Below are 15,824 nucleotides of genomic sequence, written 5' to 3'. Positions count from 1 at the left end.
GTAGAAAACAGCGCCATCTATTGATTAAACATAGATAGATAGATAGATAGATAGATAGATAGATAGATAGATAGATAGATAGATAGATAGATAGATAGATAGATAGATAGTGAGCTATTCTATTGTAGTTTAATTCATTAATTGTTTGTTTGTGTTTACTGCAGTAAATATAAGGACTGAGGAGGACAACACCATCCTGCCATTGACTTCTGGGTAATATGTTTTCTAACCAATCAGAAGCCTCCAATCAGTTGCACCTGGCAGGCCAGCAAATTAACTGCTGCTGGCTGCAAACATCAGAACACATTACTCTCTCTCTCTTTTTTTCTTGCAGTGCATGAGCCCATGCAACAAATGGAGACATTATCAAAAGCAGATGAGGCATTTCCTTCACCTCCACCTTACTTCTTACCAGGTAAAACATGCTCATCGTGCTTAGAGTCTAAAACGAGCACTTGCCAAGTACTTCAATTAATTAAATGTGTTTTTCCAGATGAGTGTCAAACAAATGTGAAGATCTACCATATCCATTCACCCTTCAGTCCTCCTCCACCACCACCACCTCCTTCTTTCTCCTATTCCCCAGGAGAAGGCCACTTCAATCAGACTCACTTGCCTGTTCCAGGTGCATGCTTACTTTAAACTCGGCCTCCATTTTTAACATACACATCTGTATGCCATTTAGCAACATGCTTTCCTTCCCACTAAAGCGTTGATTTTCAGTGACGATTCAGTGATGTGTTTTTTTAGAGATGTTTGTCCATTGTAATTTAAAATACAAATTTTATTTTTAAACATAAAAGTGTTGTACATTTTTTATGTCTGTAGGTACAGGAATAATGTGTTACTTAGTTCATTATAAGTAGAATTATGTGATGATTCTTTTAACCCTTTGAGTGAAAATGTGTTTTGCATTTTATAGGTATTACACCAATACATTATACATTTTTTTAAGAAAGATATATTTATGTAATATAGCAGTTACTTTATGCTGTGCTTCAAGAAAATAACTATGCTCAGAAATAAGTTTCTTTGCCCTGTTATCCACTCTCCAGTGTCTGGCCCGCCTCTATCCACCCCTAGGCCAAAGTTTATGAGCTATGAGGTAGAACTGCATCATTCTCCGGGCCTGACCATCTGCCCCTCCTGTCAGACACAGGTCACCACGCAGGTCTCCTACAAAGTAGGGACACACGCGTGGCTCATGTGTCTTGTGTTTGTGCTGTGCGGGTGAGGAGATTCGCTTTCTAATCAAGTTATGTAATTAACCAGAATCAGTGACTTGCACACATGGACTGATGTATAGTTTGTGTCACAGGTTGGTGTTGGGATGCTGCTTGATTCCATTTTTTGTGAACCACTTCAAGGATGCCCATCACTCTTGTCCTCGCTGTGGACGGGTTCTCCACGTGCACAAGAAGACGTGTTGTGGCTGACTTTGGGGCATTTGTGATCACTGCAGCAAAATGCTTACATATGTATCAAAGTCAATCCAGATAATTACAAAAAAAGATGAAAGTGTTTAAGAACTGTAAGTATTAATCTGTTTTTAATTAAATGTTTTAACATGTTTTTTGTAACGTGTATTGAATAAATGTTTTCTGTGACAATCTTTATTTGGTATTGTCTGTTTCATAAAAATGAACTAAACAAATATACAGACACCAAAAATCAGTCATTCATCTGATGATCGCCAATGGAGACACTTGGGATGAAGCAGAATTTTGTGGGGAAAAACTTGTATTAGTATTTTGCTCTATTAAATAAAGTGTATATAATAAGTATATACTGTGTGTGTGTGTGTGTGTGTAACTTATTTTAGTAAAAATATTCTTTAATAGAACATTTGTTTTGCAAAGCCATTTTTGTTACGACAAGGTGATGGAGCATTGTTGTTGCTCAACTCGGAGGAGAGATGCAGTTTTTTGACCATGTATAAAGATTTGTTATTATATTGGTCTGCATAAGAAAGTTGTTTTCTGGTTGGATTGAATTGAACTTTGGAGAATCACTTGTTCACGTGCGTCAGAACTTGCCAGCAGCACCTGGTGTGGCCCCCTTTTAGATCGGTGAAATGATGACTACATGTTAATTTTACTTGGTTTCTGATTTCACTGTTGGCACCTATAAGTTTGCATTGCACAGTTGAGTTACACAGTTTAAATCATCAACACAGCATGTCAGTTAAGCCTGCATGACAGCATACTTTGTGTAGTGAACATGCTCTCAGTGATAACACCATAGGATTAGAAGTCAAGTCTTTTTTTAGATCATTGAGCCTTAGAGCAATGGGCATGTGAGACACAGCAAAACCCATCATTCCCCTCTCAGGAGGTCATACACGCCTTTTGAGGTGAGCCATGCCACGCCCCTCCCGCTGCTCGGATAGCAGAAGATGCTGTGAGGATGTCGGCTGTTCTGCTGTACAGTAGATGAGCACTTTTGGATCCCAGCAGCAGCACATGAGCTACGTGCTGTTCCCTGCATGGCCAAGGATGCCTCAGAGTATGTCACTTCCCTCAGTAAATTGGTTTCCTCTTCTTTGTTCTTCCAGCATTTTAGCCACACAACAGAATTCCTGTCCTACCTGATACTGTGTGTTGCCAAAATGCCGTTCATACCACCTGTGACGATTGCACGCTCTGTGTCTGGACTGACAGGGAAGGAGAGAGCTGTCAGCAGCTCTTCATCTACTCCTACTTTGGACAAGACGAGGGACCGAAGAGAAGACAAAGGCAGCTCAGTGAAGGAGAGACTGACTTTGAACCTTAAACAGCTGGGGAAAAAGAGCCAAGCCAGGAGTCACCTGACAACAGGAGCAGAGGTGCATGCAAAGAGAAAGGACAGATTGTTGCCCTCATCACAAACTGACAGCTTCCCTGCGTCCATCTCAGGTGAGTCTCTGTCTAAGACACAGCAGTCGAAAAAAGGGGGCCAGAGTTTTGTGAAGAGTGAATCAGAGGTGAAGAGAAGGAGCAGACATGAGGAGGCGGCCCATTTCACCCTGACACTCACACCTGAGGCTGTTCTGCTGCTGCAGCGCAGGAACAGTGAGAGACGTCAGCGTTCAGCAGCCAGAAATGCTGAAAGTGCTGCTGCTGCTGCTGCTCCTGGAAATGCCACAGATTCCAGACGCAGAAGGGAAAACGTTTGTAAAAGGAATCAAACGGCAGCGCAGAAACAAAGCACGCCCAACAGCACAGCAGCTGTGAGAAACACCAGTGTGGCTGAACTGGGAGACATAAGCTCATTTCTGAAAATCTCACTCCTGAACGAGCAACACAAGTATGATGATGTGGAGTATGAGGAAGAAGGGGACTGTGGTGTGGATGAGCGCGTGGTTTTGAAATGTACCGAGTGGCTCCGTGGGCTGGAGAACACACCAGTGACAGTGGGGAAGAGCTTGATTAAGAGTGCACACGGTGTAAATAGTTTCTGAGGGTAAAATGAGATGTATGGAGGCCCAACGTTGGGGAATTAACTACATTTTCTATTTTTGTGTGGGCTACTTTGTGTTCGATGTTCCCTTCTTTACTGATTATCGTTGCTCAGCTGATCACCTGAATAATGATCTTTATTACATTAGATTTGGACTCAATCACTGCAGGTTGTCGGGTTATTTGCTGGATTGCAGCTGTTCCACCTCTAGAGTCATAATGAGAACAATGCACTGCGGGTTCAAGTAACCAGTAATGTTGTCTTTAATGTGATTTTGAGAAAACAAAATGAATCCTACACTGATCTACATGAGCTTTCCAACAAGGTAGATGATGCACTACTAGTTAGTGCTTCAAAGATACAGGCAGGCAAAACTGTTTTTTTCATGTTTATCCAAGGCTGACTCATTATTTTTATTTTTATGAGACTCACTGTGATGCACTTGGAAAGAAAACTGACCGTGTTACTCTACGGGATGCAGCTTCAGACACAGAACACCAGACTGGAGCTCACAGATCTTTCTGTTTTTTGTTGTTGTTTCTTGTCTCTTCCTGGACAATATACATACTATTTAAAAAAAAAAATAAAAAAATAAAATCAGCATTCTCTTCAAATCTTTCTGCCCTGCTGTTACATTTACATGTGTGTCCATAAAATGGTTTGATGGTTTTGAAATGCATGTACAAAATGACACAAGAATAGAAATACTACAATCTGACAGAACAGTGAAGCCATAAAGTCGATAATACATATTTTATCTATATGTAATGACAGACAGTGTGTACAATTCAGTTTAAATGGAGTCATGGAGAAAACTGAGATTCAGGGAGTTCATTATATCTGTTGTGTGTGTATCTTTTCTAAGCGTCTTTACTTCTATTTAATGTTTATGTTTATTTTGTCACTGTAATCATTTTGCAGCTGAAGTTTGTACTGCACTCAAAATATAATTATAATTCTCATGTCATGAATTAAATAATCTTATTTATTCTTAACATGGAGAACATGGTTTTTGAAAAAGTAAAATAGGATCGAAATAAAAATAAATAAATAAGTCAAAAAGAACTTCAGAGTGTTTTCTGTGCTGTATGGACTCACACACAGAGTTTAAGTGGCTTTGTTAGGGCTTAGCTGTTGCTGTACAGTCCCTAATGCACAGACCATGTGTGCTTAGTGGCAGCTTATCCACCGGGGTGTCAAATGTTACATCACATGTTTTTGTTTATGTTTGAGAGAGAGAGAGAGAGAGGAATGAGTGTTGGCCAAATATTTGGATTTAAAATAAATGAAATTATCGACAGTATGCTGCAGAAACACTGAAACACTGGTTTAAAGTTTTTTTCTTCTTCTCTTCTGCTACATAAACCAGATGAAGACAGATGTATAAAAACTGATGGAGAGGTGTCATTTCCAGCGGTTGATTCGTCGCAGCTGCACATAGGCCAGAGACATACAGACAAATGTGATTCCCAGCAGAGCCACATGGTTCTGCCAGAAGCCCCACGCAGAGTAATCCAGGCCCCGGAGATCCAGGAACACCTCGCCTGGGATGCTGCAGTATAGATTAGAGAAGCTCAGTGTGTGTGTGTTTGTATGGGATGCGGTAATTGTGTTTAAAGGAGTGGCTATCACACTCACATTGTGCGGTTGCTGTAGAACGTCTGTCCTCTCATTTCGTTGATGAATGCAGCCTGAGAGAGACGAGCAGAGGGGGCTAAACAACTCTTCACACTTCAGATAAAGACCTGCTAAATGCAGTCCTGTAACCACAGCCCTGCTCCTGTTCCTCCACTTACATCCAGTCCGTATTTGAAGATACTGATCCACTGCAGCCAGGACAGCCAGCTCAGCATACTGTTGAGACTGACCAGATAGCCACCGAAAACCTACAGGGTGTAAAAAGGGAATGAGGCAAAGAATTACTCACATCACCGGTGTTGTAGTCGAGTCACTAAAACCTTTTTCAAGGCCCCAGTGTTCAAGTCCAAGGCCCAATTCCATGTCTCATTTTTACCTCTACCCCTTCAAGAATGTGACACATCATCTCGTAAGTGGCTAAATGTTTTTTGACAAAGATTCAACATGCCGTTGTTTAAAAACAAAACACGACAAAACAAAAAATATCTCTTCACCCCACGCCCATTTTAACAAGAATCAGGACACACTCTGCCTACACGTGAACATGCAAAACGGAGAGGTGGAGCAGAAGGTGAAATAGGACTGAGCCCGAGTCGAGTCCCCATTACATGTGTCTGAGACTCAGCCCAGTTCCTAGATGGACTCCAGTGCTCTACTCCATCCATCCATCCATCCATTTTCTACAGCTTTATCCTCAACAGGAGGGTCGCGGGGGGTGCTGTGCCAATCTCAGCTGACATAGGGTGATAGGCGGGGTACACCCTGAACAGTTTGCCAGTCCATTGCAGGGCCACATAGAGACAAACAACCATTCAACCATTCACTCTCACACCTACGGTCAAGTCTAATTTATCTAATCCCCATATTGCATGTTTTTAGACTGTGGGAGGAAGCCAGAGAGCCCGCAGAAAAAAAACATGCACACACGGGGAGAACAAGCAAACTTCATGAAGAAAAGGCAAGCGTGCTAACCACTACTGCTCCACTCCACTGACTGAAAATAAAAAAGGGTCAGCAATAAGAATGTATTCACTATATAACCCAAGAGCCAAACAAATCCAATCCAAATCAATTCTATAGGACATTTAAAAGCAACCAGTGTTGTACATTGCATAAATACATAGAACAGAAATATGAAACAACAACATATGAAACAACAATATAAACTAAAAGCAATATAAAAAAACAATAAAACACGGAAACAAGGTCAATTAAAAAATTGCCAACTGTTATAGATGGCCAGGGAACACCAAGTGGGTTTTGAGCTTCAGTCAATGCAATTGTTGGTCTTCATTGGTTTCACAAATCATGAAAATCAGTACGTCTCGACTCTACCCTCATAAAAACACCGCATGTATAAGCCTGGTGTATGTGGGACAGTGTGTGTGTCTCTGTGACTCACCATCATGAAGACCAAGGGCAGAGCAATTAAGACGTTAGCCATGGCAAATGTCGAAACACTTGCCGAGACGAGGAAAGCCAAGCCCACTCCTGCCAGACTGACCAGAGACATGGTCAGAACAAAACACATGAAGGCCTCAACGCCAGACCTCAGACCTGGAAGACAGGTTCATAAAATGTTTATAAGTTTTAGAAGTAAAAGTATTAAAAAAGTAAGGATTGAGCCATGGTAGCTCAGTGGAAGGGTGAGTTGTCATTCAACTGGAAGGTTGTGGGTTAAATTCCTGGCTCGGCTAGTCTATATGACCTTGAGCAAGGCTCTTACCCCCTTGTTGAAGCGTGTCAATGGCAAAACTGTAGCGTAAAGCAGCTCATCAAGACAAGAAATAAATACAGACCATTACCAACTCTTCTTCTTCTTCTGATTTTATTTGGTAGTAACTGTTACTGTTGTTACTGTACTTAAGTACAAAATTCACATATCTGTACTTTGTAATTCGTATTTCTACCAACGTTTACTTTTACTCCACTTAACTATCTTTGTTACTTGTTACTACCAAACAAAATCAGAAAGAGTTGGCTTTTCTAGTCTTGGTGATTTTTTACACGTGAGCAGAAGGAATTGAACCCACAACCTTCCACAGCCCTACCACTGAGCTACCATGGCTCAATCCTTACTCCTTTTAATACTTTTACTTCTAAAACTTCCATCCATCCATTATCTATCTACCGGGGGCTGTGCCAATATCAGCTGACCTTTGCATCCCTTCTAAAACTTGAGTACATTTTATATCAGAAAATTACATTTGATACTTAAGACTTTTACTTAAGTAATATTATAGAATAGAATAGAATAGAATAGAAATACTTTATTCATCCCCAAGGGGAAATTGTTTTAACATAGCAGCAATACAAACAAATATTCTAAACATAAAATGGAATGTAAACATAAAATGTAAAATGTGCAACAGTGGGGGAAAAAAATAGTGCAATAGTAAAGGAATGGCATAAAGGAGTGCAATGGCATACCGTATGTCACGAAGAGAAAATGTGCATTGTGCAAATGAGCACAATAATAATATGGTGCTCGAACTCAGGTAAATAATTACCCATCATGAAGTAGGTGATGCATGAAAACACAATGATGGGGATCACTCGGTTGGGGATCAGGTCAGCAAAGATCTTGGACAGGAAGTAGACGGAGGTGCGATAATAGCCGCTTGAGTTTTCATGACTTGGAAAAAAATAAGGGGAGAAAAGAAAAGCATTATGGAAGACTCTCAAGAAACTGATAAACACAAACAATGACAGTTCTTGACATGAGATCATACAGCCAAATGACATTGGGGCCACAGAACATCTAATCTGGCCAGTAGGGGGCCAGTCAAGAGAATAAAAATCCAACTTTTATTTGGAAAAAATCAACCTTTCAGTTGGAGTGGGCAATATGAGCTTAAAATCATATTACGATATTCCATCATGATGGTAATGGTAAATGGTTTGTAATTATATAGTGCTTTTCTAGTCTTGATGACCACTCAAAACAGCTTTGCACTAAAGTTTTTCCATTCCAATGTCCTAGCGGAGCCAGGTATTTCAAAATAAAAGTGTCTGTGTTGGTATGGAATGAAATAGTTCACAATAAAAAATGTATTCATGACACTAAATGACTCAAAGAAACACACAGAAATAACTCTATTATAACCATATTATTAAGTAGCAGGCCACAGGCCACAGGCCACATTAGAATTAATGGGAGGGCCACTTGTGGCTCATGGGCCATGAGTTTGAGACCTGTTTTATACAGCATCAAACTTTAATCTTTCTTTGTGTATTCAAGGACAAGACCAATCACCATCACTATAACAATAATTAATACCTCATTATAACTCAATACTAAGTGATGGGCAACATGAAATCACGGGCCACAAGTTTGAGACCTCTGCTGTGTATCATTTATTGATCAGCAGTTCTTCCTATACCAAGACATTCATTAGACACACTGACCACTGTTGGCATCAAATATGTTTAAATCCAGATCACATGCACAATAGGTGTAAAACTGTAACAACCTACTGGAGCTTCATTTCAGCCTTCTGCTCCAAACAGCAGATGAAATTAGACATTACAAAACAGACACTTACTGTCTGTACATACATCAACACTCTCTTTCACTCACATGAAGATCACCCTTTCGTTTATGAAGAGTTCCACAGCAGAGAGATTCGCAAACACCATGTTAATGATGAGGAAGAAGAACGCTCCGGACCTGTGGTTGAGAAAGAGAGCGATCATGTTATCTTAATATCATTTCCTCTGATAGACAATCAATCAGAAAATGTCAGCAAAAAACAATCTGTTGGGTGTCTTCTCTCCATAAACCAGAGTATCACATAGCATTGCAGCATCATAAAAGCATGTTTCCTCACCTTGACACCAAGGCTTCTTATCTCACTAATTTTGACATGATTCCAGGTGTCACGTCCCAACACTTGTTTATATACATGAAGGTGAAAGGTACAAGTGTGAAATATCTAGTTTTAAATGGAGTCTTTACCACACATTTACACAGATTCCAAAGAATATCACAAAGAATCTATAATTCTATTTTTTTAATCAGTTTTATACTTTCATTTAAAACAAATATTATAATAATATTATAATATTGTTGTCTCTTCACATTTTCCTGCATATGACATGCAAAATATGTTCCAGAAAAGAACAAAGAAACTGATTTGAAGCTGTCCTCAGAACTGGTTTAAATGTAATAATGTTATTCTTCTCTAACTCTATTCTTTTTTTGTTGTGTTTGCCGGCTATTTTGAATCTTCTGCTTCTCTTTTTTCCCTCATATTGTTGATATTTCTGCAGTACGTGTACGTATGACAATGCATTCCATGAAATGTATCCACACTGTAAAGATGACAATGTAGAGATCTGCATTGACTGAAGTGAGGATTGTATGCATTGTACAATGAACTTCAATAAATAAATAAATAAATTGGGTGAACTCAAACGTGAAAGCTACATCACCATTGGAGATGTTAAAGCTGTATTTCATGTGCTCTATGATTCAGCATAATTGCTATTATGCTGAGTTCTTTGTTTCATAAGTGCTCCTTTATTCATGGGTCTTTCTTGGAAGGGAACTCTTGAGTCTGCCTGACTTATTAAATAAGAAATAAAACCATTATGTTTCAATTTGTTCTTTCAGATGAGCTGAGGAGGAGGAGGAGGAGGAGGAGGAGTGCACAGAGGTGAACATAGAGAGCAGATACAACTGTTGGCTTTTATAAAGCAGGTTTGCCACATCAGTACCTGTTCTGTATCGCCTCAGGCAGCGACAGTGGCATCTGGTAATAAATGAGCCCCACCAGAAGAGCAAAAGTGATGGTGAGAGCCAGCTGGGCATAAGAGGTCTGAGGGTTCCTCAGAGAGTTCCGCACTGTCCTGCCGCACACAACACGTAACTGTTTCACACACACACACACACACACACACACACACACACAAAGGGAATTACTTTATGGCCACAATGACAATCAAAAGATAAACTGGGTTCACTGAGCGGGCAGCCAAGCACACTGACCTCACAGCTGATTGACACAGTCTGCCTCATCACAGTATGAATTCATTTCAGTTTCTGTCAATCGTACATTTATAATGAACTTATATGAGCAGTGATTTCTTTATCTTTCGATGCAGAGCAGGCTGACCTGATAAAGAAAAGAGGTTGCATAGTCAACTGGCTCATCTTGACCTTTGTCGCGTTCAGCACTGCTCAGGTTTAAACGGCCTAGCTCCTCAAGGACTCTCTGGCACAGTGAGGACTGGCGATACCTTGATGCCAAAGGATTTTGACTGTCATCTGTGGAAAGACAGGACAATGTTGTAGATGAAAGCAGACAGTGTGAAGGTTTTCTCTCTCCCTCACTCTTTTTTTTTACAACAGTCATTATCTCTTCTCAGTGAATAGGGTTTGGTTTTTGGTCGGTGAAATGTCAAGGTGTTTTGGTTAATGCTGAAAGCTACACATTAAATACAATGTCTCTTGTTTGATGTTTTTCCAATATACAGTTTAGAACAGAACGTTTTTTTAAAAGTGTATTTATTTCAATATTTATATATACGTATAAATATAAAATATTAAATACAAATACAAATGTTAAAATTCTACTGACAGAATAGTCGCATTGTCCTAAAAAACATCTAATGATGTTGAATTTCTGACCAAATTCAGTCATTGGGATTATTTAGACTTGTAAAATTCCCCTCGTAAGCAACATCCTTAGTGGGTAATTCATTTAACACTGTGTTTGTGTGCGTGTAGTATGCGTAATCGTACCTGCAGAGATCGACATAATTGTTGATTTTGCCTCTCCATTTGTGACATCCATAAAGAAATCAGCAGGGTTGTTGAAGGATTCAATTTGGTAGCCTGTCCCCCAAAAAACACCCCCACAATATTAATGTAAAACAACAACCACAGAATGACACATGTACAAATATCCACCACACAAGTGTGCAACACCCTGACAGGTCAAGAATTGAATTGGAAGATAGACATTTAAAATATTGTAGAGCATCAGAATGTTACGTTACGTTGCGTTATGTTACGTTTCGTTACATTATCTGTGCTCATTCAGTGTTTATAAAAACAAACACTACATTAACAAACAAGATGACACACACGCACACTATGTACCAAGGTCTGATAAGTATTCCAGTGCATGGTCCGCTGCTCCTGCATACACCACCTCCCCTTTATGCATCAGGGTCAGATGATCAAACTGTTTGAAGATGGAATATCGTGGCTGGTGGATGGAGAAGATCACAGTCTTACCTCTCCTGGACATGCTGGACACACATTTCAAAAAAAACTATTAAAACCAAACCATATATCATCATCATCAACACAAAGATGGCAGATGACAATGAAAGTGCTGCTGGAGCAGAGATCTGACCAAAGTGAATGTTAATTCCAGTTGTGACAGCTGTGATTATGAGCATGTGTCGTCTTGTATGTTTGATAAATCAATAATGGTGTGGTACTCGTGCAGCAGTTTGATGAGGGAGTTTGCCGTGTTGGAATCCAGGCCTGTGGTTGGTTCATCCAGAAACAGCAAAGACGGAGAAGTGATGAGCTCCATCCCGATGCTGCACCTCTTCCTCTCGCCTCCTGATACACCACGGATAAACTCTGTCCCTATCTGTTCACACACACAACACACACAACACTTGGTTACTAAGCAGAAGAGGGTGGCTATAACTGATCACTCCTGTTATTGTCATTTAAGTCATTTTGAACATGCACCATTGGGTCCTTGTTGCCAGTGATGAGTAACTTTCCACAGAGATAATAAACTTTATTGAGGCTTCACATCATTATACAGAACAAATAAATGTCAGCCACCATGGATATGACTTATGGTTTATTTATTTGTCTATTATTTGTACACATCAGTATCCTGTTCTGTTACTTATACTTTTAAAGACATGAATGTAAGAATAATATAGAATTACCAGCTTGTATCTGTACCTTAGTGTTTGCACAGTCGGTGAGACCCAGGTCTTGTAGGATGGCATTTACTTTGCTGTGTTTATCCATAGTAGAGTATTGCTTCGGGTTGAGACGGAGGTTGGCACTGAACAACAGATTCTCTCTCACACTGAGGGTGCCCATCAGGATATCGTCCTAGAGACACAGCTATAGTCACAACAATCCACAGCATCAACCATCAACATGTTCTAATGTTTGTATTTGTGTACCTGAACTACATAAGCAGAGCTGAGCCTGAGTTCAGATGTGACAGCTTTTCCATTCACTAAGACTTTTCCTTGCCGCAGTCCGGCAGGGTCTTTTCTTCCTGCAACTACATCTAGAAGTCTGAAAGGAAGAGAAACAAACTGCTTTGTTTTTTCTCAGGTTATTTATCTTTGTGAGACAGAACCTGTGCAAGTACAAGAACATGTTTCTTACGATGTTTTACCGCTTCCTGTTGCGCCCATGATAGCATTCATGCCAGGTCTCATGATGCCACTGCAAAAAAACAATACAAAAGTAATTTACCGTTCGCATATGAAATGATCTGGTCTCACTTTTACATGCTCACAAAGAAAATAACTTAAACCAGGCAATGGCACGCTTAATTCAAGTTCTTTTCTTCAGCTGTTATGTCACATTGAAGGCATAAAACAAATGGTGAAACAAATGAATTATTGTGAATCAAGTTTTATGTCAATATAGTTCAGAAATAATTCCACAACATTTACTATAATATAGTGATAGTATTATTGTACTTAAGACCAGTTTTGATCTCACAAATGACTTACATGTTATAACAGACCGTTTGATTTCATCAACACACAGCTTCTCTTCGTATCCACGAAACTTTCACTTTACTTCATTTAAACTTGTATTTGGATGTATTTGAAGATACAAGTTTTCTAAACAATTAAGGATCATGACTCTTACAAATAAATCAGTTGCGATCTTGACCAATCCTCAGTCCTCTGTGGCTGAGACCAAGACAAGACTGAGGGAACTTGTGTCTAAGTCTGAGAGGAGAGCAAGACCTTCAAAAAACCGGTTGATCACATGAGAGTGATTAAAAATCCTCAATTTCTCTATAAGATTTTACTTAATAATTCCAAATTTGAATCCAAATACACAGTTATAGATCAAATATAGCCGCAAACGTGGACCCTGTACTTTGCAAAGAGAAAATTAAAATGATGATTAAAGATAAAAATAATGTTGCTGTGTTACAAAGCACAATAAAGGTTTAATGTTGAGCTGTAGAACTGTGCCGGACTGTCACTGACTGTCATGCACTGGTCTTGGTCTTGCTCTCAGTCTCGGTCCCTAAAAGTCTTGTTTTGGTCTTGGTTAGTCTGGTCCTGACTACAAGACTATTATGAGTAATTTTAATGTTTCCCCCATCATGACAATGACAATATAACCTCCTTTTTTCTATTTCATTCTCAGCTTGCTCAGTAAAACAACATGCATTTCTTTAATCTTTGATAAAAATGGTCCACAAGATGAATCCATTACTAAATTAACTGTCAACTATATATAAATAATTGATTATTTTGTTTTCAGCTTCTTAAATGTCAATATTTTCCTGGTTTCTTTGCTGCATGTAACAAATACATTATTTAAACAGATTCATTTTGGTTTGTTGACAGAATAAGACCTGTGAGCACGTCATCATTTTGAGGTTTTGTAAACACGAATCAACCCTTTTTGACATTTCTGGCATCTTGTCAATCAAAACAAATTACTTGATTTATCGAGAAAATAATCAACAGATCAGTCATGAAAATAATCATTAGTTGCAGTCGTTATCAGGACGCATAAAGTCTTTCGATAAAAACAGGAAAGCAGTATCTTGCATGTAGATAAACACAGGTTAGAGAGAGATGTCCTACCTCACATCTTTGAGGATATGTTTTTCAGGACCAATCTTGAAGCACAGTCTCGTCTGCTGAATACAGTAGTGCAAGTTGCTGAATGAGAGAGTTGGCCCTCGTTCCTGGAAATCCTGGAAATATTCCTCATTGCTGCAAAAATTCACCTCGCCCTTAGACATCTTCAAAAACAGCAGAGAGAAACAGGGAATAAAAATAAGGCGTGTGAGATTTAAGGAGAGACAAAGACGGGAAGAGAAAAGGAGGGAGAGCGTTCCCTCTCCCACAGTGTCCTGTGCAGTCTGACAGGTGAGCGAGCAGGCAATCAATACCTTTGTTATAAGTAATCTGACCTTTGGACTGGCTCAATCTGTGGCTCATAGACTTATGGCTGCTGTGAAGGAAGATAGTGCAGCATTGAACTTTAAATCCCACTAATAAAGCAGGTGATAGTAGCTGTTCATAAGAGATGACAGTGTTTATACCGTGTACAGGTGACTGCTGCTGACATTACATGAATGCATGGTGAATGTTTATTTACATGTATGCAGTTGTAGTATCATCAGTCAGTCATCATCTACCGCTTTATCCTCCACCAGAGGGTCGCAGGGGGTGCTGTGCCAATCGCGGGGTAGGCGGGGTACACCCTGGACAGTTCGCCAGTCCATCGCAGAGCCACACACAGATAGAGACAAACAACCATTCACTCTCACACTCACTCCTATGGTCAATTTAGAGTGTCCTGTGGGAGGAAGCCGGAGAGCCCACGCACACACGGGGAGAACATGCAAACTCCATGCAGAAAGGCCCTTGTTCCAACCGGGGCTCGAACCCGGGTCTTCTCGCTGCAAGGCGAGAGTGCTAACCCCTAGACCACCATGTGGCCCCAGTCGTAGTATATGGCACAATATTGCTCTTCAGTTACATAATTGCATATGTTTTTGCATACATTTTAGCTTGTGTTGTAATATGTATCAGATCATATTATCATAACCTCCATGGCCCCCACTCTCACCACCTTAGAATCACCTGTGCTTGACTATTATTGCAAGTGCATTAATTATAATTACATTATTTTTTACCAGTGCCAGTCTTGTTTTTTTTTTTTTTTTTTAAACCTTAGAGGGCAGTGAAATCACAAAAGTAACCAAGTATTAAGTGAAATACTTGAATGACTCTGGCTTTTAAAACTTAGAACAATGTGCAGATGTGCACTTAAAGAGCAATCTTCAACTACAAAGTAATGAAGAACCAAATAACTTAAGCGCAACACTATTTAGATTTCTAAATTTCAAGTCTGGTAGGATGGCATTACATATCTAAAGTTGTCAAGATATTTTTAATATTTTAAAATGTTTTCCCCTTCACACAATATTGGGGGCCCCCCTGGTGATCTGGGGGCACCAAGCAGCGGCTTCGCTTGCTCTGATTTCCACCAATGCTTTTCATTGGTAGCTGTTTCTTACTTGTAATAATTTTCTTAGTTACATTGTTGGTGCAGTTAGTAGGGTATGGATGTGATACTTCCTCCCCACCACCACTATTATCCATCCATCCGCTACAGAGACATTATTTGTATTTTCCATTTCATTCTTGTTTTTTTATTCACATAAAATGTGTAAATCTTTTGCATCCAGTTCCATTGTAGAGAGTGAATGTGCATTGACAATAAAGACATCCTGACTCTGACTCATTATCATTATCATTATCACACTTCATTATCCCAAGAGGGGAAATTTGATTGCAGCCAGGCAACAGACACGTCATCATACACCACACAACAGACAATACAATGTGTGTAAGCCAAGGCAAAAGCCCCCAAAACAAATGAATGCTAAAACTGAGTCACTGCCTTTGCTTTGCACTCTCCACTAATGGGCGAAAAGTTTCAGAAAATTTCAAACATTTCAAAAAATATTTCAAAAATCTGAAAA

The 15,824-nt window shown here is 39.6% G+C and overlaps 3 protein-coding genes across 3 annotated transcripts; 2 read left to right on the top strand and 1 right to left on the bottom strand.

Moving 5' to 3' along the window:
- Positions 1-66: 66 nt before the first annotated feature.
- Positions 67-1,491, top strand: LOC131467493 (cell death-inducing p53-target protein 1-like). The gene is made up of 5 exons (XM_058641446.1): positions 67-213; positions 335-415; positions 494-625; positions 1,056-1,230; positions 1,319-1,491. Exons 2-5 carry the CDS (start codon positions 346-348, stop codon positions 1,434-1,436), a joined length of 495 nt encoding a protein of 164 aa, XP_058497429.1. The 5' UTR covers positions 67-213; positions 335-345; the 3' UTR covers positions 1,437-1,491.
- A 974-nt stretch (positions 1,492-2,465) lies between these two features.
- Positions 2,466-3,627, top strand: LOC131466459 (uncharacterized). Its single transcript, XM_058639699.1, has one exon. It carries the CDS (start codon positions 2,486-2,488, stop codon positions 3,437-3,439), a length of 954 nt encoding a protein of 317 aa, XP_058495682.1. The 5' UTR covers positions 2,466-2,485; the 3' UTR covers positions 3,440-3,627.
- A 50-nt stretch (positions 3,628-3,677) lies between these two features.
- Positions 3,678-14,179, bottom strand: abcg2b (ATP-binding cassette, sub-family G (WHITE), member 2b). The gene is made up of 15 exons (XM_058639698.1): positions 13,912-14,179; positions 12,458-12,517; positions 12,247-12,364; positions 12,017-12,172; positions 11,530-11,687; positions 11,183-11,334; positions 10,823-10,915; positions 10,194-10,345; positions 9,796-9,947; positions 8,657-8,746; positions 7,587-7,711; positions 6,479-6,633; positions 5,235-5,324; positions 5,077-5,129; positions 3,678-4,990 (listed from the first exon to the last, which is right to left on the bottom strand). Exons 1-15 carry the CDS (start codon positions 14,070-14,072, stop codon positions 4,843-4,845), a joined length of 1,863 nt encoding a protein of 620 aa, XP_058495681.1. The 5' UTR covers positions 14,073-14,179; the 3' UTR covers positions 3,678-4,842.
- Positions 14,180-15,824: the final 1,645 nt, after the last annotated feature.

This window comes from Solea solea, chromosome 10 (genome assembly GCF_958295425.1).
Source record: "Solea solea chromosome 10, fSolSol10.1, whole genome shotgun sequence".
Classification (NCBI taxonomy): Eukaryota; Metazoa; Chordata; class Actinopteri; order Pleuronectiformes; family Soleidae; genus Solea; species Solea solea.
The sequence above is the reverse complement of the archived record's forward strand: the minus strand, read 5'-3'. Positions and strand labels throughout refer to the sequence as shown.